General features: G+C 35.3%; 1 protein-coding gene across 2 annotated transcripts in view; it reads left to right on the top strand.

Moving 5' to 3' along the window:
- LOC150083395 (putative phosphatidate phosphatase) overlaps positions 1-27,479 on the top strand; it is a 105,532-nt gene that overhangs the window by 51,011 nt on the left and 27,042 nt on the right. For both annotated transcript variants that reach the window (XM_090377239.1, XM_090377238.1), the window contains exon 4: positions 4,321-4,378. In XM_090377239.1, the coding sequence (XP_090233365.1) occupies positions 4,321-4,378 (58 nt within the window). The remainder of the gene's footprint in view (positions 1-4,320; positions 4,379-27,479) is intronic.

Below are 27,479 nucleotides of genomic sequence, written 5' to 3'. Positions count from 1 at the left end.
CAAATCAAAATAAAAAATACCTCCATTGGAACATCCCATAATCCCTCATAAGTATCGTAACTCTGGTTTAGATTTGATTATAAACTTGTGTGTTCTAAATGAGTCATTATAATTTGAATAACTGATAAAAATAGAAACATGTCACTCTCCTCTTCTGAGGATACCACAATCCCCTTCTCTTCTGTATTGTAAACTTTTATTTGAAGTAGATTGTTAACTCAAGTTTTGGTTGGGGGGGGGGATATACACAGATATTTTGATCTCATAATGTCTGTGTATATCCATGCTTTCCATTTTTTTTTTTTGAAATAAGATATAAAATGATATATCTGCAGTGGTTTTAACATAATCACTATAGCAACAACAATTTTTCATTAAAAATAATTTTAATTGTTTATTTTATATGTATAATTAATTTTAATTTTCAGATGTGGGCATAAATATCAAACAAAATAATTTATATGCAAAAACTGATGAAACTTGACTTAATATGTGAAACAAAGATGGCTGCCAACCTTTCCCATAGTTCTGTTACACTTGACACATTAAATCTAAAGAAATTTATTTATAAACACAAGCATTGCATGTGTTCCTCTAACTTGTGGTCTGTATCAATAGTAATTAGACAGCATTTGGTAATTGGTCATTTTGTAATTTACTGGTAAGCTCATTATATTACTGTTAATTTCATAATTTTTAGTACTTAGCAGAAATTATTCCACTTAGTTATACCTGATCAGCAGGTATAACTAAGTGATATATGAAATATATGGTGACAGTTGTGGTTTGACCATAACTTCTTCAGGAATATGCTTTCTAGTCTTTCTGAAAAAATTTTAGCATCTGGATCTAAATATTGCAAAGATATTCCTCTGTAAAGTGTGTCAGCTTTGTTGTAACTAAAGCTACTGTTGTTACAGTCTCAAATACCATTAGTATCAGTAAATTGTTTGAGGGGTTTGATTTTAAAATAATAATAGTATTGGGTACTATAATTTAAAATCTGTACATTTTTATTTTAAAAAAATTCACACAATAAGTTTTAGTATGGTATATGATCTCTGGTCATTGGAAATTGCCTTAGCTATTATGACCAAAGCTTTATCGAAAAAAGGAGTTAGATATTGCCTTTCTTATGGAAATAAAGGCAAATGTTCGTGATCAATAAAAATTAACAAGTAATATATGTAACAGCCATGCTTATTATAAAGAAGTAAATATAAAACACTGAATATGTTTTATATAAAGAAATAAATAAAATGAAATAAAATAAAATAAAACCCCCATTTAACTCACTATGAAACTAAAAAAAATTATATAGTTGTGGTAGGAGGATGGGTTGCACATCTGTATTAATAATGGCAAATGATACAAGGAAGCAGCAAGCAAGCTTATACAGCATCATTTAAAAAAAAAAAAAAAAAAAAAAACCAATGACAACAACAACACTTTCCATATCATTTATTCCTCACCCTCTAACAGTGTGTTAGTTCTTTGAATTTATTTAAGCCATCCACTTCCATAACATCAGATATAAGTTTGTTCCAACAGTCTACCATTACTGGCTACAGCTTTCTCCAGTAGGTGCAGTAATGGCCTAAGTAGCCCTTGTGCCTGAAATTCCCATTTTTTTTTATTATTATTATTTTTTATTTATTTATTATTATTTTTTTTTTTTTTGGGGAGGATGCCTAGAAGAATAGATATCTTGAGTGATAAAAAGTACCTGGATTTAAGGCAACAAATTATCATTTGACAGTGATGTTAGTTGGAAATAAAAAAGAAAGCAAAAAGTTGAATTCTCTTGTGAAATATCATGGGGGAAAACCTAAAGGCACGAAAGTGCTTTCTTAGATCATCTCTTCCTGTTTATTATGATGATCGCTAAAAACGGTTTAGATTTCAGGACTGATGTTTATTTAATAGTTTATTGAACAGTTGCACAATGAACTTAAGGAATACAGCAAGGCCAAAAATATGTATTTCAAGGTTTTATTAGTGTTGGATAATGCTCCTGAACTTGCTCCTTTCGTGCAAACATCCAAACATATTAAAATTGTTCCCCCCCCCCTCCTTCAAGCAGTAATTAAAGGTGCTGAAATTTTTTATTGGTTAAGTAAACCATTATACATATTAATTATTTTTTTGTTTTGTTTTTGTTTCTACCTTCATCATTGTTTCCTTTCTTTAAAAATGATTTTATGTATGTTAAACATAAATAGGCAAATAATATAACACTTTATGCAAAGTGCAGTCATAATAAAGTATAAAATTGAAAATATTATTGATCAAGTTATTGTGATGGCACGCATTCCTCTCTCCCATTTACTTTATTTCTTATGGGAAATTCATGTTTAATTTGCACTCTCGCTTTACAAAATTTTTAAGAATGCAACTATTGTTATAATTAGACACAGGGCTTAGCTGGTTTGATTTCATCTAGAAGTTTCTTTATTTGTTATGCAGTCAGTGAGGTACTCTTTCCAACAATTGCTAACTGACATAAAGGAATTGCCCTTCATCAGGTGATGAAGGGCAATTCTTGCAAAAATGCAGTATATTATATTATACCATATGATTTAGATGTTAAAATAAGAATTTAATTGCATTGTTAATGACAATCTCATCCACACCTCTATAACATAGCTACATAGAGAAAAATTTGTGTATACACTCAAAATGAAACATAAACTTGCAGAGAAACATTCATTCTCGAGACTGCAAATGTTAAAAAGCTGTACTGCACAAAGAAGACACCTGCAAATATCAATTATTTAATATATTTGAATATGATGTTCAGTTAAGTTTTTATCCTAATTTATGGTCTTAATTTTAATTCATTTAGAAATAGTCGTATATATCTGATTGTATGAGGGACGTTTCAAAAGTTTGTGCTCTGAGTGTGAATGATTTATTTTTTGAGTCTAGTAACATGTTACTTTTCAACATAGCCCCCTTTTGAGTCAATACACTTGCCACTGATACTGCAGTGTGTTAATTTCAGCTGCAAAGAAAGTTTTCCTCTTGGACTGCATCCACTGCAGCAGTGATGTCACTGTCGGTGGGAAATGGATGCCAGCCAGGTATTTTTTCAAATTAGGAAATAAGTGAAAGTTCAGGCGCCTCCGTAGCCAGGTGGGAAGGAGCAGCAGTGCGTAGCACATGCTTCTTGATTAGACCGGGGTTCGAACCCGTCACCACCAAATACGGAGGATGCGGAAAGGTCAGGGAATGACCACCGCATATCCCGGAGCAATATGGCCTTAGTTGCTAATGCTCCTAAAATCCAAATAACAAACAAATAACAAATAAGTGAAAGTTCAATGGTGCTAGATCTGATGAATAGGATGGTCTAATATTTCAAAGCTGCATTCATGCAGTGCAGCCATGACAATGACAGACTTGTGAGCAGGTGTGTTGTCCTGGTGGAACAAAACTCCTTTTCTGAGTTTCCTTGACATTTGTCTGTGATGTTTTCACACAGATGCTTCATAAGGCCTGCATAATATGTCCTTGTTGTTGTTTGGCATTTCTGAAGGTAATCTACTAGCAATTTCCATTAGCATCCCAAAAACTCAGTGCCACCATCTTGCCAGCAAAAGGAATAGACTTTATTTTCTTTGGAAGGGGGGGGGAAATAGCTGTTTCCACTGTTTGAATCTGCTTGAAAACAATGCAAAAGTTCACTTGACTTGACAACTCTTGTATTTTTTTGATCTGCTGTCAACAACTTTGGGATTCATTGTGCTGATACCTTTTTCATAGTGAGAACCTCTGTTATTACATGGTACACACATACAGGTTAGCTGCCCAAGAATCTGGCAATGTACCAAACTGTCACTTGTCAATCAATCATCACCAGACCACACACTCTATCAACAACTTCTGGAGTGATGGATATTGCAGACCTTTAACAGCATGGGTCATCTTCCAGGCTCTCCCTTCTTTGTTTAAATTCTGCTGTCCACTTCTTAACCATGGAATAGGAATGGGCATCCTTCCCCAGTGTTGTAACCAAATCTTTATGAATGTCTTTGGCATTAGTCCCTTTTTCCCCCAAATATTGGATGACTGTGCAGTCGATCTTTCCTCATTCAAATGACTTTTTTTACTTCAAGACCTGTAATTAAAATAAAATTATCAAAACTACACGAAACTTGGTGGGTTACTATTTGAAGTGTTATACATTAAGTATAGAAATTTTAACACTTTACTACTGTGTCCTTTCATACTCAGAACATGAACATTTCAAATGGCCATTGTTTATATAAATATACAAGAGAGTATGTTATTGTATAACATTTACTATTGATTTTTCAGGCTTTCATTTCCTTCTGGCCATGCTTCATTTTCGGCATATGCCATGGTGTACCTTGCGGTATGACTTTGTGTATATATTGTTTATATATATGTGTTGTGTTTGTGTGTGTTTTGTGTGGATATGTGATCCATATTTGTATCAAATCAAAATTAATGAGAATAATAGCAAAGCTTAACTGATGGTACTCACCTCAAATAATCTGCTTAGTTGTATGGTATTTAGGACAAAGTTGTCGAAATTCAATTAAGTTGCATAGAAATGGAATTTAAAAATAGAGTAGGGGTTATTAAAAACCTGCAATTAAAATTTGCCCAAAGGAAGAAGTGCACCACCTCATTCCCTGGTTGTCCTGTCAATTGTTGAAACTGATGAAGAACTAATAAATGAAGCCAATAGTAATAACGGATGACTTTCGTAATAACATCTTTGGTTGGCAATAATAAGAGAGAAAAGGGATTGTATATTTAAAAAAATCCTACATTCCCATGATGCATTTCAGGACACATGAGAACTTGACATGTTCAAGGTTCCAGATGGGTGAAAGATTTGTTGGGAGTTTCGTATTAAAAACGTTAAACTTGGTGTTATGGCAACACCATTCTATGACAAGTGCTTCATGTTGGAAAATTTTATAACTTGACTTTAATTTTATAATTGTGATAGCTGAGTCAATTAGGTGGTTGTGGGAATGTACATGCTGCGTGAGTTCGGTGCCAGCTTGATTGGTCTTAAAGCTGTTATAGTGATAATATGCACGTGTGTTGGTAATCAAGTAAACGATGTTGTTAATGTCACATATTGGATATTCGTGTGTTTCTTTGTATGTGTTAAACATAGTCCCCAGTTTGTTGTATAATGAAAATATTAATGTTATGTCTGTGTTGATGAACACTACTGTCTACTCTCCAGACAAAGCTGTCTGGCGAGTAGATAGTGATAGGGGAGGACGATACGTATGTTTTGTTTGTTGTTCTGGTTGGTGTTGTGATTATGTGCATTGTTGATCTTATTTTCTGCAACAGAAATTGGGTGTCAAATCAGTTGTAAAGCATATTTTTTAGCTGTGAACTTTTTTGTAAGATATTGTAATTCTGTAGCCAAATCATCGTATAAAGAACTGTATTTAATAGTGTCGTAGACCTGGTTGTAAAGAACGGACTTTTAATACTGAGTGGGTGATGAGTAGGAGAAAAGTCCACAATAGTGGACTTTTCTCCTATTAATAACACATCGTCAGCATAATGCATATAAAGCTTTCCCTTTGGGTATTAAGCTTTATATGCATTACGCTGATGATGCAGCATGTACCTACCCACAACCACCTAATTGACTCAGCTATCACAATTATAAAATTAAAGTCAAGTTATAAAATTTTCCAACGTGAAGCACTTGTCATAGAATGGTGTTGCCATAATACCAAGTTTAGCATTTTGAATACAAACCTTTCACCCATCTGGAACCTTGCACATGTCAAGTTCCCACACGTGTCCTGAAATGCATCATGGGAACGTAGGATTTCTTTAAATATACAATCCCTTTTCTCTCTTATTATTGCCAACCGAAGATGCTATTACGAAAGCCATCTGTTGTTACTATTGGCTTCATTTATTAGTTCTTCATAGTTTCAGCAATTTATAGGACAACCAGGGGATGAGGTGGTGCACTTCTTCTTCCTTTGGGTAAATTTTAATTACAGGTTTTTAATAATCCCTACTCTATTTTTAAATTCCCTTTCTATGCAACTTAATTGAATTTTCACAACTTTTCCTTAAGCACCTACAACTAAGCGGATTATTTGAGGTGAATACCATCAGTTAAGCTTTGCTATTATTCTCTAAGTCAAGTTTCAAATAACAGTAGATTAAGAAGCTCTATTAATTAAGTATCAAAATTAATTTAAACTATTTAATATGGAAAATCACATAAACAGCTTTTTTTTGGTATAAATTTCATTATTAAAATACCTAAGAAATTTGAAACACAATATATATAAAAAATATTATAAACCAATAAAATGAAAAGGAAAACCATTAAATATATATTTTTGTAAGATAGATATTGACTGTGTGGGTGATAATGTCCATAATCCAACAATAGCTGTACTTCGCTCCAAAAGTTCACTGAACCAGAGCATCAATGGTTTTCATATTTGAATGACAGAAATTACCAAAAAAAAAATAATAATAAATAAATAACCTCATACTTTTCATCTTAGAAAATCTACAAAAATTTCTACCTTAATAATGATCAAAACTTGATAATGCTGTCACAGGAAAACAATGGTAACCAGTAATTCAACCAAAATTCATGTACACTATCAGAGAAAACAGGCAGCTTAGAAAAAGTTACCTAATTCTTGAACAAACCACACTGAAACACAGCTTTATCCAGTTGTTTGTCTTCAGGTTGCCACAGGCGTTTTCATTGCAGTCCATCACTTGTTTCTATAGACTTGGCTGCATCATGAAGTTTCTCCTCTTCTTTCTTCCATCCACCCACTGTAGATTCATTCACTCCAAGGTCTCAAGCCACTTGAGTTTGAAATTGAATTGAATATATGAAATTTGACATTGAAATTGAATCTGTCTATTCTTGTTATCTGTGATGCATATGAGACAGTATATAAATCTATTGTGATAGCATGCTTCAATTTGGGGTCAATACTTAAAGCCAAAATAATAAAAGGCCAAATAATGAATAATGATGCATTTAAAAAAATTAATAAAATAGAATAAGTTAAATCATGAAAGTCTCTTAAAATTAACCTATATTTATTAATATAGTCGATACGAAACTTGAAATGAAAAGTTTAAGTTTTCGTTTTCATCGTGGGGACTTAGTTTCTAACAAATTTACTTTGCAAACTACAGCTGAAGCCTGTTAAAACATGATTCCACTTATAACGTGATGCAAGCCTGGCTCCCATTTTTAGTCAGTTGAAACATGTTTTTAGTCATCGAACATCAACATTTTGAATTCCTTATGAACATGTGCCGATATTTTCAGTTTAATGCAAATCTGTGATACATATTCTTTGATTTCCTTAAGAACAGAAAAACTTGATAAAGGACATTTATGATAAATAAATGATTTGCAACTTTACTGCAAAGTGTTTGAAGTACAGTATATTTTAAAAAGTTTGCAAGACAGTCTTGAAAATACCTATTTCTCTGGACAAAAATAGTATGCGAAAATAAAACAATTTTACAACCAAAGAAAACGTTTCATAAATATTTCAATTAGTGGGAGTAGACCTGTCGGAACAGCAGACGTAGTAAAGTAGAAAAACTGTGGATTTAAAGGGTGCTCAATGAGGTAGTTAACATCAATTTAATCTCTCTATCATACCGCCACTTAAAATGCGGCATTTAGCCATTTTTGGGAATGGTGGCTCGGCATAGTTCAAAAGTAGCATAATCAATAGTACGAGATGAAAAGATTCCATGGTAAGGAAAACAAAGTTGGTGTTAGTAACATATGAGAAGAATAAGTTTAACAAATAACATAGTGATTGGGTCTGTACAAATTAGTTAGGCAAAGATATGCAAATATGAGGGAAATAAGTAGGGTTTTCGTGCGGAAAACACCCCTCCCACAAGTTCAATTGCTAACTGTCAATTTTTCTTGTTTCTCAAATTGTAAGTTGTATTTTTAAAATACAGTATAAATTTAAAGAAATGTCTGAAACTGCAAAAAAAAGGAAGAAATTTACTATAGAAGAAAAAATTGCTGCTCACAACAGAATCAAGTGCAGAGTCCAGCAAACAAGTGGCTAGAGACCTTGGAGTGAATGAATTTACAGTGCGTGGATGGAAGAAAGAAGAAGAGAAGCTTCGTGATTCAGCCAAACCTATGGAAGCAAGTGATGGACTGCAATGAAAATGACAAAATTGGATAAAGCTGTGTTTCAGTGGTTTATTCAAGAACAATCTGAAGGCACACCTCTGTCTGGACCCCATCTGCAAACCCAAGCTAAAAAAATTCCGCAATGATCTTCATGGAAATGAGTCCACAGCATTCACTGCAAGTAATGGATGGCTAACACTTTTTAAAAAGTGGCATGGAATAATCAAAACTTTTATATATCAGGTGAGATACATTCAACCAACGATGAAGCTGCATGCTCTTACCCTGCCCAGCTTCAGAAAATAATTGAAGGTGGCTATGCTGCAGAACAAGTATGTAACAATGACAAGACAGGACTTTGTTATAAAATGTTACCCAATTTCACTTTGGCTTGAAAGAACGACGCTCAAAGAACACAAGGCTTCAAGCAAATGAAAGGTAGAGTGATCATACTTTTCTGTGTAAATCAAACTGGAAATCGCAAACTAAAGCCACTTTGCGTAAGAAAGTTTAAATCGCCACGGTGCTTCTATTGTGTGAATATGGTCTCTATGCCATTTGCCTATGACTTTAGCAAAAATGCATGGATGACTTACAGTATTTTTGAAAACTGGTTTTATAAGCAATTTGTACCTGATGCATGTAAACACTTAAGGCAACAAAGACTGGATAACCAAAGCTCTCTTGCTGCTGGATAACTGCCCTGTCGATCTTCCTGCCGATAATCTAATAAGTAGAAATGGTAAAATCTGAGTTAGCTATTTACCGAAAAACACATCAAAGTGAGAATTCTGTTACCTCATTTGTAAAGAAGCTGGACTTAAAGGAAGTTTTTTACATTGGTGGTGAGGTGTGAGGAACTGTGACAAAAAGGTGCATATCAAAATGTTGGAGAAACATATTGGGTGCAAGTCTCATCTGGATAACTTCCAAGTAGCCAGTGACAGTGATGCAGATAATGACTGAGAACTTTATAGAGGAAGATGTCACTGCTGCTGACCAGTTCTTGGAAAGGTACGCTAATGAAGGCCTGAGAGAAGATGACAGGGCCAATGCCGAGTGAGTACTGGCACAGCTCTTCAATAGAGAGAAGGGCCATAATAGAATGTTGGGTGGATGGGGACAACAAATGTCTTGCCTATGAGCACGGCTGACCCTGAAATAATTGAAAATGTTACTGGCGAAAGTCGTGATCCAGATGCAACTGAAGATGAGGAGCCAGAGCCACCACTTAAGATCGCAGAGGCACTCTGTTTTTTTTGCAAACTAGACTTAAATTTCTTGAAACAGAAAAGGCAGATTCCCTTTCAATTTTACAGTTAAAATGCCTTATTGAAATTGTTAAAAAGAAGCAAAGATGTGTAATGAAACAGTCAACCCTTGATTTTTTTTTTTTTTTTTTTTTTTTTTAATGATAGACTTGAAAATAACAACTAAAATGTGAAAAGTTTGTTCACTAATGTCTACTTAGTTGAAAGAACAAGGAGTGCATTATATTTTCCTTTTTCTTCCAAATTTCAAAACACAAACGTAGTCAGTACAACCATGTGGAAAAGCAGTTTTGGTTAGTATTGTTTTGTTTTTATGACAAAAGGTGTGTTTATGTATATTTAACAACATGCATATTGGTGTTTTTTAAAATACTTTATTCTACAGTGCATCAATAAAAGATTGAAACAATGTAATTGCATATTATTTTCATTATTATTCTTTGTGTGATTTTTCTTAGGCATAGTATTGCAATTATTGCACAAAAAAGGTGACAAAAAAAGGGTGATAGTACAAACCAAGTTTGAATGCCAAAAAATGGCCAAAATTTTCTAGTGTGATCCTGCTTATATTTCGATGTGATTCTTTCGATCCAGAGCATCACGTTATAATGGGTTTCACGTGTAACTACAAATTTGTTAGAAACAAATTAATTGCTACAACCTACAAAAAATTTTGCGTTGTGTTATGTACTTTTTTTTTTAGGTGGTTTAGTTACTACCCTTTGGGACACTACAAAAAAGCTATATATGTTGTGAATTTAAATGAAGCACTCGACTTTCAATAAATTTTGAATCTATTTTAGATGAACATGTAAATCACACGTATCATAGATAATGGCTTCTTCAGTGGTTCCATCCTTTACTGTACTACTTTCACAAGCTACCAATCTGAAAAATTAGACGTCTATGAAATTTGTGTACAGAGTCTTTATGATAATTGATTCTTAACTTCAGAAGTGATTAACCATGGGAAAAAATACACATGCACCAATTTGCTGGACGTTTGATTGATCTACTTCAAATATCCTACAAATTGGTATACACAGATATTTTTTGGTTCCACTTTATTTAGTTTAGCATATATAGTTGTCTATAATTTCTTTTCCATTCAGTCAGCTTCCATAGTTAGACTCTGCTGTAAATAGTGACTTATGTGCTGGAAAAATTGATTTGAGCACATAAGTAAGTCACTGTTCACTTGGTTTGCAGCCAAGGTAAAATTTCACAACAGTTAAAACATTCTGAATAAGTGATTGTGCTAAAAGAGAGAAATGCCCTTTTTTTTTTTGTTTTGTATATATTTGTATATTTGGTCCTTGAGGTTGTCACAGACATTCTCTCAGATATGCCAGACAAGCTGTACTTCCTATCTAAGAGTCTAAAACGCTGATGGAACTGATATTCGGGTGACATTCAAGTCAAGTCAAGTGGGCCCAGTTTTGGCGAAGTCCGGACAGTCTGTGACAGCCAGATCCTCTGCTTGCACCTTCAAAATGGTGGGACTGTTAGTAATCCTGGGTATAACCTCCATGCACAAGCACACTGTGGGTGACCACCCAGGTGTGAACCAACGTAAGCAGGGGTCGAGGTGTGGCACCCAAACCACATGGAGGAATGACGCCTCTCTATGTTACCAGGCAGTTCGAGGTGGTAGATGACTCTCATCAAAAGGTGCAATACCACCACTTTGCTTATTGGAGGCTTGAAGCGGTGGAACCCATGTTTAGTGTCCAGAGCTAAGTTCCGCTCAACCCTTCCCTATCTCTTCCATCATGCAGTATGATTGATGACTTTTGAGGTTATGATGAACATCATGGCGAGATCCAATCTTCCTTATATTTTGAGGGTACAGCTCTAAAATGACACTCGCAGGCTGGCCGCTATTTAGTACACCGGACCAAACCTATTGGTAACTCTTTAGGAGGCTTCCGGATCAATTAGTGTATAATCCTGCTACTGCTACTCTGCCAGATAGTGACTGGAGGGAGTCCGAGTAGTGTGTATGTAGGGGGGGGGCATTGTCGAGGCCACGTTATGTCAAGGATCTGGGTATATTTTTACCATGCGTACGCCATATCCAAAAATTTAATTACTTCATACAGCATGCCCCCCCCACTTTTTATTATTATTGAATACACCATGAATTGTCAAACTAATAGAATAAGCTTATCTGCAAAAAGATCTAAACCTCCCAAACACTGCCTAGTTCATTTCACAAATATACGTGGTTTCAATTCTAATCTCAACAATGTCCACTTTCACTTGCAGTCTGCCAAACCCCCCGTGTACTTTTTCTGACAGAATCTCAGTTATTGGTTGATTCAACTACTGCTCATCTCATTTGCCCAAATTATTCGCTGTATGATTCCTTTTGCCTCAAAGATGGTACTTGTGCATATGTCCATTCTAATATTCCCTGTCAAAGACTTGGTAATTTGGAATCTCCTCTTTTTGATCTTCTCTGGCTTAAAATCTCTCTACCTCATTGTGTCAAATTCATCTGTTGTCTCTACTATTCCCACAACTCCGCTAATCACTTGGAGCTCTTTGACTTTCTCCAGTCCAACCTTCCTAACAGTGAGGTAATTTTCCTTTGTGATTTTAATGTTCACAACTCCAGCTGGCTTCCGTTTTCTAGTCACACCGACCCAGCTGGTAGAGATGCTGAGGCTTTTGCAATTAGTAATGACTTTGCACAGATTGTTCATTTATCTACAAAGAGTACCGGCAATCCTAACCATACAGCCAACATGCTTGATCTTTTTCTCACAAACAACCCTTCTAAGTACATGGTAGAAGTGGGTGATCCTTTAGGCACCTCGGATCACAACTTGGCGATTGTCCCTTCTCCAGTGGAGCCTTTATCTTATGGCTATTTCCAACCCAACCTCGTATTGTTTGGCATTACAAAAATGCAAAATGGGATGACCTGTGAGATTCCTTTTCTCCTTTTCCTTGGTCAGATTACTGTTTCAAAACTTCTGATGTCAACATTTGCTCAGATCGTGTCAGTGAAATTATTCTTGTAGGAATGGAATCCTTTATTCCACACTCCACTTTAAAATCTCGTCCTTTATCTAAACCTTGGTTTTCCAATAAATGTGCTAAGGCCGTTCAGGAGAAGAATGTTGCGTATTGTAATTGGCTTGTTTCCAATTCTTCAGTTTCATTTTCTGCTTACACCAAGGTTCGCAACAATTGTAAAGCAGTTATTAATCAGTCCAAACTAGATTTTGAACAGGCTAAGATAGAAAACTTGCTTCTTGCTCTAATGGTAGCTGAGCATTCTGGTCTCTTGCTAAAGCTATTGGCCACAACTTTTGCTCATCTCTGCTCCCACCTCTGTCAAAACCAGATGGTTCTGTTGTTACTTCAGCCAAGGATAAAGCTGACCTGCTAGCATCCCATTTTTCTTCCAACTCATATATTAATGATCTTGGTAAAACACCTCCCACCATTCCCAACACGCTCCATTCAATGCCTCCTGTGGTCTTCCATCAAAAGGATGTCAAAAGGATTTTGACGAATCTTTATGCTAAGAAAGCTTCAGGTCCAGATGGTATTTCTCTACTTGGCGCCTCCGTAGCCAGGTGGGAAGGAGCAGCAGTGCGTAGCACACGTTTCTTGATTAGACCGGGGTTCGAGCCCGTCACCACCAAATACGGAGGAGGCGGAAAGGTCAGGGAATGACCACCACATATTCCGGAGCAATATGGCCTTAGTTGCTAATGCTCCTAAAAAACCAAACAAACAACAATTTCTCTACTTGTTCTCAAAACCTGTGCTCTCCTGAACTTACCACTGTTCTTTGTGACCTTTTTCACTTTCTTATTCTAAAGGTGTTTTTCCTTCTGCTTGGAAATTTGCTCATGTCCAGCCAGTTCCTAAAAAGGGTGACAAATCCTTCACATCCATTTATCGTCTCATTGCAGTTACTTCTACTCTTTCTAAAGTAATGGAGAAATCAGTTAACTGCCAACTCTTAAACTACCTAGAAACCTGTCTGATCAACGATCGCAGTGTGGATACTGTCAGTGTCAATCCATTGGTAATATTCTGGCTTATGTTACCCATTTATGGACAAATTCAGTGGAAAAGTTCAGTGAAACACAAGTTGCTTTTGACATGTCAAAGGCTTTCGATCGTGTTTGGCACAAACTTCTAAACAAGCTTCTATCTTATGGTTTGCCAACTGTTTTTTGTAATTGATTATAAATTTTTCTCTTTGATCACTCACTGAGGGTGATGGTAGATGGCTCTCTGTCTTAGTATCAGTAATGGCTGCATGGTGCACCAGCCAAAAAAAAAAAAAAAAATCCGAACAAAATAATGATAAAAAAAAAAATAATAATTAATAAAAAAAAAAAAGGAAATTAAACCTATCATCCTATGTGCTTCCCTTACCCGAAGGTACTATCCAGATGACCTTTGAATTTCCCCAAACTGTCGGCCTCTACCACCCATGAAGGCAACTTATTCCAGTAATTTATAACTCGCTGGCTAAAATAAAACTTCCTGCAGTCCAATCTAAACATTTCCTTCCCCCCGTAACTTGAATTTATGTCCCCTAGTTCTAGCATCATTTATAATCTTTAAATTTTGTCCTCATTCATTTTACTGATGCCTCTCAGGGCCTTAAACACCTCAATCAAATCTCCTCTAAGGTGTCTAGTTTCCAAACTTTGCAACCCACATATTCAGAGTCTTTCTTCATAAGGACGCCCTTTTGCCGAACTCACAAGGCGAGTTACCCGTCTTTGCACCCTTTCAAGAAGCTCGATGTATTTCTTTAGGTGCGGTCTCCATACTTGAACACAGTATTCCAAGTGTGGTCTAACATAAGCCTTATATAATGGGATTATCACGTCCCTATCTCTACTTGCAAAAGTTCGATAGATCATCGATAGGACACCATGGGCCTTCCTTGCAACCTGTTTACAATGCTCAGAGAATTTCATGTCTGACCGTATTGTAACACCCAAGTCCCTTTCCTCTAGTACTGGGTTTAGTTGAACTCCACCAAGTGAATAAGTTATTTTGGGATTACTGTTTCCCAGGTTTAATACCTTACAATTTGTTGGGTTAAAGCATAGCTGCCATTTTTCTGACCATTCCTGAAGTCTATCTAGGTCTCTCTGAAGAAGCTCAGCTTGACAGTGATCATTAACTACTCTACCAATTTTAACATCATCTGCAAATTTAGACATCACGTCATCTATCTCCTCATTGATGTCGTTTATGAAAATTAAAAACAACAGTGGTCCTAATACTGATCCTTGGGGAACCCCACTTCTTACATCGACCCAATCTGAGGAATAGCCATTTATCACAACCCTCTGCCTCCTGCCCCGAAGCCATCCTTCTATCCATCTAAGGATTTTCCCAGTGATTCCAACCTGTTCCAGCTTATAAAGCAACCGCTCATGTGGGACTGAGTCAAAAGCTTTGCTGAAATCTAAACAAACAATGTCGAAATTATTCCCTAAATCCAGCTCGTGAGTGACCCTTTCAAAATAGTGAACCAGATTTGTTAAACATGATTTTCCCTTTACAAAACCATTCTGAGTATCCTTGAGAATTCCAATTCGATCCAAATGAATCTGAATTCCACCCTTAATCATTGCCTCCATGATTTTCCCTACTACTGAAGTCAGACTGACAGGTCGATAATTTCCAACTTCACTTTTAGAGCCACCCTTATGTATGGGAGATACATTTGCACTTTTCCAATCCAAGGGAATCTCCCCAGAGTCTAGTGATGCTCGCATAATTAGCTTCAATGGTTCAATGCACTCGCTTGCCGCCTCCCTTAAGATTATAGGTATATTCTATCAACTCCAGGAGCCTTAACTGGTCTGTAGGCTCAAAAGTTTTTTCATTAAATATTTTTCATTTTCTTCTAACTGCTCCACTAATGCACGTGTTCCCAAAGGTTTAGTTCTTTCCACCACTCTTTTCCTCTTGTATATTAATGACCTTCTTCCATTGACTGGAAATCCTATCCATAGTTTTGCCGATGATAGCACATTGCATTCCACTTTCCATTTTGAGAAACCTTGCCCTGCTCAATCAGCTTCAACTTCTCGAAAATCTGCTACCAATTCCTTAAATGCGGATCTTCAGGTAATTCTTCAGTAGGGCAAAAACAACTTAGTTGATATCAATCCTTCTAAAACTCAGTCTTGTCTTATATTTCGCAAAAAGGATTCTTCTGCTCCTATACTTATCTTTGGTGACACTCCGATTTCTAGGAAAAATGATATATCTCTTTTGGGGATTACTCTGACTTCTAATCTCTCTTGGCACAAGCACATTACAAATATTGCTTCCCCTGCATCTAAAAAACTTGGTTTTCTCTTTCTCTTTTGGCATTACTTTTCTTCCAAACAGCTGTTCACCTGCACAAATCGCAAATCCGCCCTACCGTGGAATATTGTTCCCACATCTGGGGCGGTGACCCCAAAACCTCTCTCAGGCATCTAGATTCCATTCAGAAGACAGCAGTTAGGTTTAATTAATGACTTCTCTCTAATAGAGTCACTCCACTCGCTGTCTCATAGATGTACTGTTTCTGCTGCATGCCTTTTCTACGAATACTTCCATGGATACTGTTCTGAATTGACTTCTATAATTCCCGCTCTCTTTCAAAACAGTCCAAACACATGCTGCCACCAGCCAACATCCATTTACCGTCCAACTTCAAACTCGCAGAAACAACTTTTCATTTTCTTTGTTTATTCATTCAACTGCTGTTTGCTGGAACAACCTTCCTTCATACATATTTCCTGAAAATTACAGTCTACAGAAGTTCAAGTCTAATGTCAATAAATATCTTTTTTCGTCTTCTCAACCTCCAACCCAAGTACTTATACTGTGCTTGGGTTGTAGGTTGAGAAGTAATGGTCAAATATAAGTAAGGCAAAAGTGCCTGATCTGATGTCAGCTGCAACAAATATTGATATGTGATTAGGTATTATATCAAGGGACTACACCTGACCACGTATCAGGAATTGCATTTCTCTACTTGTCCATAGTAGTAGTAGAAGAAAAGTCAATACCCAAAAATCAACGAAAATGAAATTTTCACTTTCTGTTACTGTATGGACAAGGTAGTCCCTAACACCTGATCATATATCAATATTTGTTGCAGCTGAAGTCAGATCAGGCACTTTTGCCTTACCTATATTCGGCCATTACCTAAATATGTTCCCCCCCCATATCTGATGACAGCTGTACCACTTTGTTTTTATTTTTGTTTTATTGGTATTTTGCTGTACTAATTTTTCTTTACAGTTCTTGATCCTTCTATTGGCTTAGTAATTTAGCCCATAATTTTCTTAATTCATCATAACTTCTAGGATATTAACATTCTTTCACCTTCACATATCTACTATGCTTCTTTTTCTACTATCCTCACCCTTCTAGTTACTGGCACTTGGTGTTACTTTCACAAAATATGTGGCGCCTCAGTAGCCAGGTGGGAAGGAGCAGCAGTGCGTAGCACACGCTTCTTGATTAGACCGGGGTTCGAGGCCGTCACCACCAAATACGGAGGATGTGGAAAGGTCAGGGAATGACCACCGCATATCCCGGAGCAATATGGCCTTAGTTGCTAATGCTCCTAAAAAAACAAGAGAGAAACACAAAATATGAACACTTTATTAAATATATTAATACAAACTTTTATATATATATGTATATATAACACCTAAAAATAAATAACTATCAAGCAGAGTGAAGTATGGGCACAGCAGTATAGTTATGTAGAAACACACATGAATATTTAAACTGCATTTAATGCGGAATATAACAGGTATTCTATCACAAAAACAGATTGCACTTTCTGCCAGTTCTTTGACACTTCTATATAAGTATGTAAGTATATGTCTGATGAGTGGCAGCACCTGAAACATCAGATCAACTCTGCTGTGTTTTGCTGTCATGATATAGGACATGCCTGTAGGTAGAAAAACAAAAGTAAACATGAAAGAAACCATTTAAGGTTAAATTAGGAATTCAATTTTAAGGGAAAATTGTTTAGAATTAATTTTCTTTAAACATAGGGGAACCATTTAGAGATAGATAAACTGAAATAGTTAACCACTGAACTGTTTGCAAGAAAAGGAATTATACAGAAAATTATACATTCTTAAAAAAATAGTTATGCAAACTGTTTGAAACAAAAAATTATGCAGAAAATTTAGAATTATACAGATGCAAAATATACAAAATTATGCAGATGCAAAATATACAAAATTATGCAGATATAAAATATACAAAATGAACAGAATTATACAAAAGAAATTATTACATATTCAAAGAAAGAAAGAAAAAAAAAGAGAATTAACCGTTAAAGTTAATGTCCAGTCCAGCAATTAATGTCCAATCAGTTGAAGATATGAATTGGTGTTCAGCAGAATAAATTTTACAAGATAATGACATAAATTATGCCATTGTCAATGAGATTTCATAATGTTCATAATGAATCATAAGCAATTAAATTGGTAAAGAGCATAACTTTACCACAAAATCTAAAGAAAACAAAGGTGTTATTTAAATATAAATGTAATCACTTAACTTTTTAACTCTTTTATCTTATTGTATTTTAACACTTTTATTTTATTTCTGTTTTATATTATGTATATATTATATTTTTATTTTAACCAGTTAGTCGGTCATCGCAAGAAACTTTGATGATATAATGCAACCCGGTGCACAAGGCCTATTTTCTAATAAACTTAATCACTGTTTACTAGATATGAACATGTTAATGAAATGTCAGATTTCATGGTAAAAAAAATTTATGGAGCAAATGGTTCAGTTGAATGTTACAATTTATACAATTTGTGCTACCAGGCTGATAGCAACAAGTACGCTTTTGGATATATTCCTTAAAATTAAGAATTTAACAAATTTAGGGGAGAAGCTTGGTGAAGATCTGAAAGAATTTGGGAATTATGAATGAATTTAAGTTAAATATAGGTATTGATCTACAAATATAAAATAGGTTTATAATTCAGACAATAACTGTCATCTTTTAAGAAAGACTGTGATAAATTTTGAAAGGACTGAAAGAAATTAGGAGAGATTCTTGACCTGGAGTGACAGACAGTAACTGTGAATGAAATTCATTGTAAATAGGGCAAAAGAAAAGAATGTGGGTAGAACCACAAAAATTAAAAGTTCAGAGTTGATGGAAATAGTAAATTTAAAATTTAAGGAACCGTGTCCTGTTAAAAGAAAGCTAGAATATATGCTGGGAGAAAACCATTTGAGTGTTTTTATCAACAAATGTAACTTCTGGAATAAATAATTTTTTAGTTTATTACAGAAGTTACATTTGTTAATTGACATTTGTCACTTCTATAAAACATTTATCTTCACTGTGCTGTAGGAAGAGTTACAAACAATGGCACTGGGGATATTATGTTAAATTAAACACAGCAAGAACATAGCCTTACAAGACAGTGTAGCAGGGAAATACAGTAACTTTGATATCCACAGCAGTCCACTGAGACTAGCATAGGTTAGAGATAGCAAGCAACGATGACTGGACACTGTGGAAATGCATTGGTGAAGTAACGTGGAACAGCCATGTCAGTCTGCAAGAAACTCAACACAGCAGATAAAACATCATCCATATCAGTTATGTCAACAAAATGGCATTTCACATTCCAGGCCGTGACAAATGATATCACAATGTGATCAATACTTAATTTATGATTAAAACAGCATTATAACTTAATGAATTCTGACAAGAATCAGGAGCACAGTTTAAGCACATTATGATCATCTTTTATTTTAACCCAGCATTGGCTGTGTCAGTATACATGAAACGCTGAAAAAAGAAAACTTCAAGTTTTCAATTTTAGTTTCAATTCAGTTTTGGCTTCAAGTTTTCAATTTTAGCCATTTTAATTTTCAAAATTAAAATGGCTAAAATGATTGAAAAACGAAAAAAAAAATTAGATCTGAGTATTTTGCATTCTGCATACACCAGTGTGCTTGCTCATATAAAATGAGCTTTGAACTTAGACATTTGTTGAGAAAAGTATGAATTTAATAAAAATTAATACCACAGGTCGGGAAAAGTACCTCTAGAGGGACATAGATGGTTAGCATTTATTTATTTTTGATTTCATATCTTAGGTGTCATTGTTTCAGTTTTAAGTGCATTGTTAGTTTTTATTATAATTTACCTAATTGAAACAGAATGTAATTTGGATTACGTTTTTGGTCGATGATAAGATTCTTTTTTACTATTGTTAATGAACTTTAAAATTTTTGTAACTGTTTGTGTCAATGGAATTCTTATTCCAATTTTTATAAATCCTCTTATACTGTACCTGTACTGTCAGTATTAGTGGTTTGCGGATATTGGCACCTCACTTCCACATGCAGTTGTTGTTATATTGTCCATGATACAAAAAAAAAAAAAAAAAATAGAATAGAATAGTGAATAGTAAACCTTTATTATTACATCAGTATCCAAGATTGTCAATTGCAGATTTATTGTTGGCTTTTATTTTTTATGTAATTCACATATATTATGTGCTTAATAGCAAAAATTCAATCAAGCAGAGGTAAGTATTGTGAGCAAATCTGGCTCTCAAATTATTTAAATTTTTTAAAATAAAACAACTTTTATCTTCACATTTTTATTCTTAGTTTTGTTCTTAAACTTTTAATTTAAAAATTATTTTAAAACTTTTAACAATATGTTTTGCCATATAGGGTTAAAAGATATTCTACAAGATATCTCTTTGTGCATTTATATGTTTATGAAAATATCTGCTGGCTATTTTGATTATTTTTGTTTGATGTTAACTTATAAAAAAATTAATAATTAAAAAATTATATATTATTTCATCTTACATCACCACTGTTCAAGGTAACGAATACATTAAGAAGTATCCAATTTTAAATTATTGATTGCCTTTATTCCGGGCATTTCCATGGTGTTATGGAAGACTCAAATGCACCAGTCAGTGTGACTTTTAGGGATGTGCCAGCTACAGGGTTAACCCAAACATAAATGAACAGAGGTCAATAAAATTACAACAAACAATTTTAGCGTAATATAGAATTTGAGCTAGTTTGGGTTAAATCGAAATTTAAAACCTGGGTTTTAAGCTGTATAAAGCCATAAATAAATCTTTTTCTGAGGACACAAATTTCTTAATTTTGTTTTTAATTCTTCCATAGCAGAAAAACTTGCCTCTCATAAAAATAGGTTGATGAAAATGGAAAGAGTTCAGTGAGAGCTTTGTTATTTAGTTTTTTATATTTACATTTTATTTTCTTCTAGAACATAAAGACACAGGTTCGTTAAGTCCTGTGCCTTGCATCTTCAGTACACTATTACTCAAGATCTCAAAAGTTACTCCATCTATTTTAAAACTGCTGCTTGCTTAATTGATAAAATTCTGATATGCAGTTTTAAACACTGAAAACTTATCACAAAGTATAAGGAAAGTTTTTCATTATTACTGCACAAACCTTATTTGAGTGTTTTTTAAAAGTATAAAAATAATCAAGCTCTATTAAACTAAAACAAAAATTCAGTTTTCTCAAGACTTCACTTATGTTGTTATATACACTTAGACTTTTTTAAATTTACCCCTAAGTTTAAGGGTACACAACACCATTTGAGAAACACTGATCTGGTTGGAGTATTGGAAGCTCAAGAGTAGTCATGAGGATGAATTGTCAACCATTGGAAAGTTTTTGTATTTCTTTGTTTTTGACACATCCTCCATGATAGTAGAGCAGTTTGCCATTTGTCATTTATATCAAGAGACCTGGGTTTGAATGTGAATCCCATCAAAGACTGAAGGTCTATTTAGGGAAGTTTGCTAAGGCCAATTTGCCGACCGGGCTAGCCAGGTAGGTAAAGTGCCTGCCTGGCAACCAAAAGGTCGCGGGTTTGATTCCCGCCTTGGGCTTGGATCACAGTAAAATGCAAAAAAACTTTGGGAAGTGCATTATGGCCATAGAAGCTGATGCGCCAACAACTAACAAGGGAAAAAAAATAAATAAAAATAAGGCCAATTCTTGTTTGGTGTAGAAAATGGGAAGAGCATGTCAGCAGAGGCTAAGAATCTTGGATCCTGTGCTGGTTTAAGGAACACATCAGTATAGTTGTGAACAGGAGAGCAGACAAGAGGCCACTTCAAGTCATTACTTGCTTGACCATTCACATAAAAATATAATTTTTCTTTTTGACAAAATCGAGAAAATTATGTTCAGTAGTTTGCTTATAATGTGGTAATACTGATTTAGCAATTTGAGCTGAGTAGTAGTAGTAATATCAAGAAAAAAAAAGGGACAGTTTAAGTTGAGAATTACTCTGATTAGTGAAGTAATATAGGTTATTGAGAATCTTTTTCATGCTCTAGAGCAGGGATTCTCAACCAGGGGGAATTTTAGAGTTTCAGTGGGGAAATTGGGACCACAGATTGACAGACTCAAACTGTTAGAATATTGATCTTTCTACAAACTACAATTCTACAGATTGTACATAATCTACTGGACATCACACTTTATTGGAGGTCATCACATTAAATTAAAAATGAAGATAAACATTTCACGTTTTATCTTTTTGGAATGCACCTTTGGAGTTTGACAATCTTGGAAAGGGGGGAATGACATTCTGACATATGATGAAAAGGATGCATGGGGCAAAAAAGGTTGAGAACAACTGCTCTAGAGTAGGGTAACCAGATGCTCATGGCCACAACTGAGACAAAACGAGTTGTAAATCTAAAATCTTGGACAGTTCTAGTAAAAACTGAGACAGTGAGAACCATGCAATGTTTTGGATAATGTGCTCTAAAAGTGAAATGGAACTATTTATCAAAGAGAAAGTATGGTTTAATATACACCAATGAGCCAAAACATTGACCACCTACTTAATATGATGTTGGTCCTCCACATGCAGCCAAAACAGCTCGAACGCGGCGAGGCATGGATGCTACAAGGTTTCTAAATATGTCTTGTGGTATCTGATACTAACACATCACCAGCAGATCCTTTAGCCCCTGTGAGGTCCATGGTTGAGAAGCCGCAGATTGGAGTTGCTGTTCCAACACAAACCACAGATGCTCGATGGGATTGATGTCTGGGGAATTTGGAGGCCAGGGCAACCTGGAAGTCTTCCTCATGTTCCGTTAACCAGTCTCGGACAATCCAGGTGGTGTGGCAAGGAACATTATCCTGCTGAAAGACTGCACCGCCAGAGAGAAACATTGTTGCCATGAAAGGGTCAGCAATGATGTTTAGGTAGGTGGTAGATGTCAGAGTGCCCAGCATATGGATGACTGTACCCTGGGTATCCCAGCGGAACATTGCCCAAAGCATGACACTGCCACCACCGGCTTACTGCAATAATTAAAGACAAACACCAGCCAAGGAATAAAAAATTTTTATATATAAAAATAATATGATACATTATCGGAAGACTAAAATAGTACAATAAATTACGATAAAATAAACTACGATAAAACGTTAAAAATATACCGAAGCAATAAAATTATCTAAAAATAAACTGGATTAAAAGCGATAAAACCTGAAGCTTTCGGAGACTGCTGTCTCCTTCTTCAACAGAAGGAGGAGACAGCAGTCTGTCTCCAGCAGACAGCACCACCAGCTTGTTTTCGTCCCACAGTGCATCCAGGCGCCATCACTTTCCCAGGTAAATGACGCACACGTACCCAGCCGTCCACATGGTGCAACAGGTAATGTGATTCATCGGACCAGATGACCTTCTTCAATCACTCAAGGTCCAGTTTCAATGCTTGCATGCCCATTGTAGGTGCTGTTGCCAGTGAACCGTGGTTAGAATGGGCACTCAGAGTGGCCTGCGCCTATGCAGCCCCATTTTCAGCAGGTTTCGATGTACTGTGCATTGTGACACGCTACTCCCATCACCAGCATTCCAATTACCGGCTAGTTGCGCCACAGTCTCCCTTCTGTTGCCATTTCTCGAGGTGAGATATGGTCGTCCAACACTTCGCCAGTGGTTTGTGGGTTTCCTCTCCTTGGACCACTTTTGGTAGGTACTAACCATGGCTGACCGTGAGCACATCTGGCCATTACAATTTGGCCTTTGTCAAACCCACTTAAGTCCACTGCCTTTGCTATCTGAAGAACAAGAGTAACACTGATTAATGGAGCTCAGTATCAGGTGTTTTTTATGCTGTGTCCTGACCTGCGCACGCACCGTAGTTCACCTGCAGTTGCTTCGATTTGCATAACGACTCACTGGTTTTGGCTCATCGGTGTATCTTAAAATAACCGCATTAATATATTTGAGTAATAATTAAGCAGTATCTCAATAAAATAAATCAGGAACCTTTAGTCAATCATATTTTATTGAATTTCTTTCTCTCTTGATCATATTCTGATCAGTAAAAATCTGTAATCATAAGGAGGTCATTACAAATTTATGTTAAATTTACATTACATTGCATTTATGGTTTGTCCATCTTTTAACCAGTGAACATTAACAGGACAAGATGGCATTCTGAACACATACCTTAATTAAGGTGGCGTGTTAAACTGTGTTCCCGGAAAATAAATTTTCAAGAAAATATACCATATGCCCAACCATAAGATGCAGTTTTTTTTTTTTTCCCCTTAAAATGTATACTAAAATTCTTCTGAATCTGGCCGACCGGGTTAGCCGGGTGGGTAAAGTGCCTGCCTGGCAACCTAAAGGTCACGGGTTCGAATCCCGCCTCGGGCTTGGATCAAAGTACTGCAAAAACCTTGGGAGGTGCATTATGGCCACAGAAGCTGATGTGCCAACAACTACCAAAACAAACAAACAATCTTCTGAATCTTATGTTCTGGTCTGAAACATGATTTATGTTCAAATTCAGTTCAATTTAATCGAGAATACTACACTAAAATTATATCCTTAAATGCAATAATAACACTTTGCATTGGTTATGCAGCAACTTATTACTATCACTAGCCAACAAAAAATTTTTTTTTTCATATCTCTGCAATGAAAATGTGATTCTGGAGGAAATAAACATGCTAATTCTGAAAATTGCCATAAAAAGTCAACCACGTCTACATCAACCAATGTACCAATGTTTATTGTCAAAAAAAAGGGATATATATACGTATAATTCAAGTTTGTAATACAAGTGTAAAAAATATTATACATTCTATTATGTGTTTGTTGGATAGATTTACAACCCTGAGAACATGTCACAATCAGTTAATACTTGGAAAACCTTGGCACAGCCTACAAAAATCCTCACCAAAAACAGTGTGTTCTCTTCAAATTGTAAATTATTGCATCGGAATTTGAACCTAAGAACCATATGTAGAAGTCTGTGTTTATCACGAGAAAACCTAGGCCGGAATCAATTGCTGAAATTAACAGAACTAGCTTATATCTGTTAAAATTAATCAGTATGTCATATACTATGCGAAATCTGAAATTGGCATATTTTGGTAAAATGTAACTCCCTCTATATTTAATAACTGCAATGTGATGTGAAACTGTCATAGTGATTTTCAAAATCTACGCATAAAAATTGATTAAAAACAGCATTTAAGTTCTTGGAGGTAAAAATCGTGTTGGCTAGTGTATGCTGTGCAACTTAGTACTATGCTATCAAGTTTTTGTTATTAAACATATATTATGATTTTGAGTTTGTTATATGTATTATGTTATTGAGTTGTGCTATACCTTTATGCTTATAAAGGTAAGTTAATTATAACAGCTAATAAAATTATCTATTTATCACAACTGGACAAGACTTCCCTTGAGGAAAGATGGTTGTAGGATAGATGTGAGGAAGTTTGCCTTTAGCCAGCGGGTGGTTGATTGTGGGAACAAACTTCCATCTGTCATTGTAGAAGTTGATAGCTTAAATAGATTCAAGGTAGAACTTGACAAACATTTGGAGCGAGTAGATGGGTGAAATAAGGGGTTTTTTTTTTTTTTTTTGGCTGATGCTATATAAGCTTGCTTTCTTGCATCATGTGCCTATGCTAAAGTTATGAGATTCAATATTAATCCCAAATCAGTGATACAAAGGTTCTACATATATTTAGTAGTAACTTTAGTATTAGTAGAGGCACTTTATGCAAGAAAGCAAGCTTATGCAGTATCAGCCAAAAAAAAACCACTTCCACTTCACCCCTCTGTTCGTTCGAAATGCCTGTCCAGCTGAGCCTTAAACTTATTTAGGCTATCAACTTCCACGACAAGGGATGGAAGTCTGTTCCACCAACCAACCACCTGCTGGCTAAAAGCAAATTTCCGCACGTCTATCCTACATCTCTCTTTCCTCAATTTTAATTTATGCCCTCTCAGGTGATTATTCTGAGCAAGAGGAAGAATCCCATCAGCATTGAACCATGTTCAAACCATTCAAGGCTTTATACACCTCTATCAGATCACCTCACTGGTGCCTAGTCTCCAGACACTGTAATTTGCAAAACTTAAGCCTTTCTTTGTAAGAGCGCCCCTTTGTTCCATTCACTAATCTTGTTGCCCTTCTCTGTACTCGTTCCAGCAGCTCTACATCCTTCTTGAAATGAGGCCTTCAGACCTGTATACAGTACTCTAGGTGTGGCCTGACCATTGCCTTATACAAGGGAATAATCTTGAAAAATCTCTAGCTAAATTTAAAAGTGAAGTAATAAATGTGACTAGGACTGTAAAGCTATTTATAGAATACAATTTATTGTGCTAATTAGGTCAATAAAATGGCAAAATATTTCAAAAACTAATCTGTTCTCAGCAGCTCAAAATGTGTAGACTAGTACTTGGATTTATCTGAATGTGTAATGATCTTTTTGAAATAATTTTCAACATTAATTATTCTTTACAATGAAATTTTTATACAACAAAATGATCCATGCATCCCTGAAAAGTTTATTTTATTGGGATTTTACTCTATTTTTGTTATTTTGTGATTAGCACGTTTATTGGCCAGTCCCTAATTAATAATTATTCAGTAACATTTAATTATTTTTATTTTCTGCTGTTGTGAGATGTTTATTATTAGAAATAAAAAAGCATCACTTCTCTGCTCTGCAGTAGAGTAGTGCCCTTTTTTATAAAATGGCTGAAAGCATTGGAACCGTGTGGAATCAGAAAGCCATCTATCATGAAATGTAATAAGAAGTTTTAAAAAAAAATGGATATCCAATTATAAAAATCAGAAGGCAGGCTATAGGATAGAACATTGCTTTGAAGGCCTCTATGCCAAACACTGTAAAAAGCATTGGAATAGTGGAAAGCAACTGCTTGAGTTTCTCCAAATTCTTCACTTGAATTTGTCCAAAGGTAAGTTGGATTGGTATTAGTGGAATTCATAGCAGTGATTATTAATCAGATGAAAGGTTTATAGTTAATTTAAGAGTTGGCACTTGATGGATTTCTTTGAATTCCATTACTTTGAAAAGGGTTCAGGAAGAGTAATAGGACAATAATTGGAATGGAAAGATTTGTTACCATTTTAGGAATTGGCTATATGTGAGCAGATTTCCATGCAGAAGGAAAAACATCAGTAGAATAAGAAAATATAAGTGACACAAAACAGTAAATCCAGTTAGTCTTGGAGCATAGGTTTTAAAAACAAATGGAAAAAGTCCATAAATTGATGGTGTCTGTTGTTCAGGATTTTATAATCTTTATCTGTTGCAAAATGCATATTTTTGTAAGAGATGAAGATTAGAAAATCCCTTGTGTTTGCTATGATAAGAGGTCATCAATAGAAGAAGTAAAATAAAAGTGGATAATAAGCCAGCTTATTTGTTCGATGAAGGTGCAAAAGAATCATCACTGTGTGATAGAGATGAAGAATGAGGAACAAAACTTGCAGCTAATGACTCTGACAATGACCAGAGGACTTGACTTATTTTGAGAAGCAACAGATTTCCTACTCTTGGACTTTTCAGAACTGAGTTTGAATTTATCTTGTTTACACTGCTTGTGACTTTGACTATGCAGAAACAAACTGGAGATTGATGCAAGCCAGTTGTGATATGCTTTATTTTTATCTTGAAAGCCA

Source organism: Mastigoproctus giganteus, chromosome 7, assembly GCF_048544385.1.
Source record: "Mastigoproctus giganteus isolate SK-2022 chromosome 7, ASM4854438v1, whole genome shotgun sequence".
Classification (NCBI taxonomy): Eukaryota; Metazoa; Arthropoda; class Arachnida; order Uropygi; family Thelyphonidae; genus Mastigoproctus; species Mastigoproctus giganteus.
Note: the sequence above shows the minus strand (reverse complement) of the source record. Positions and strands in the feature narration are given on the sequence as shown.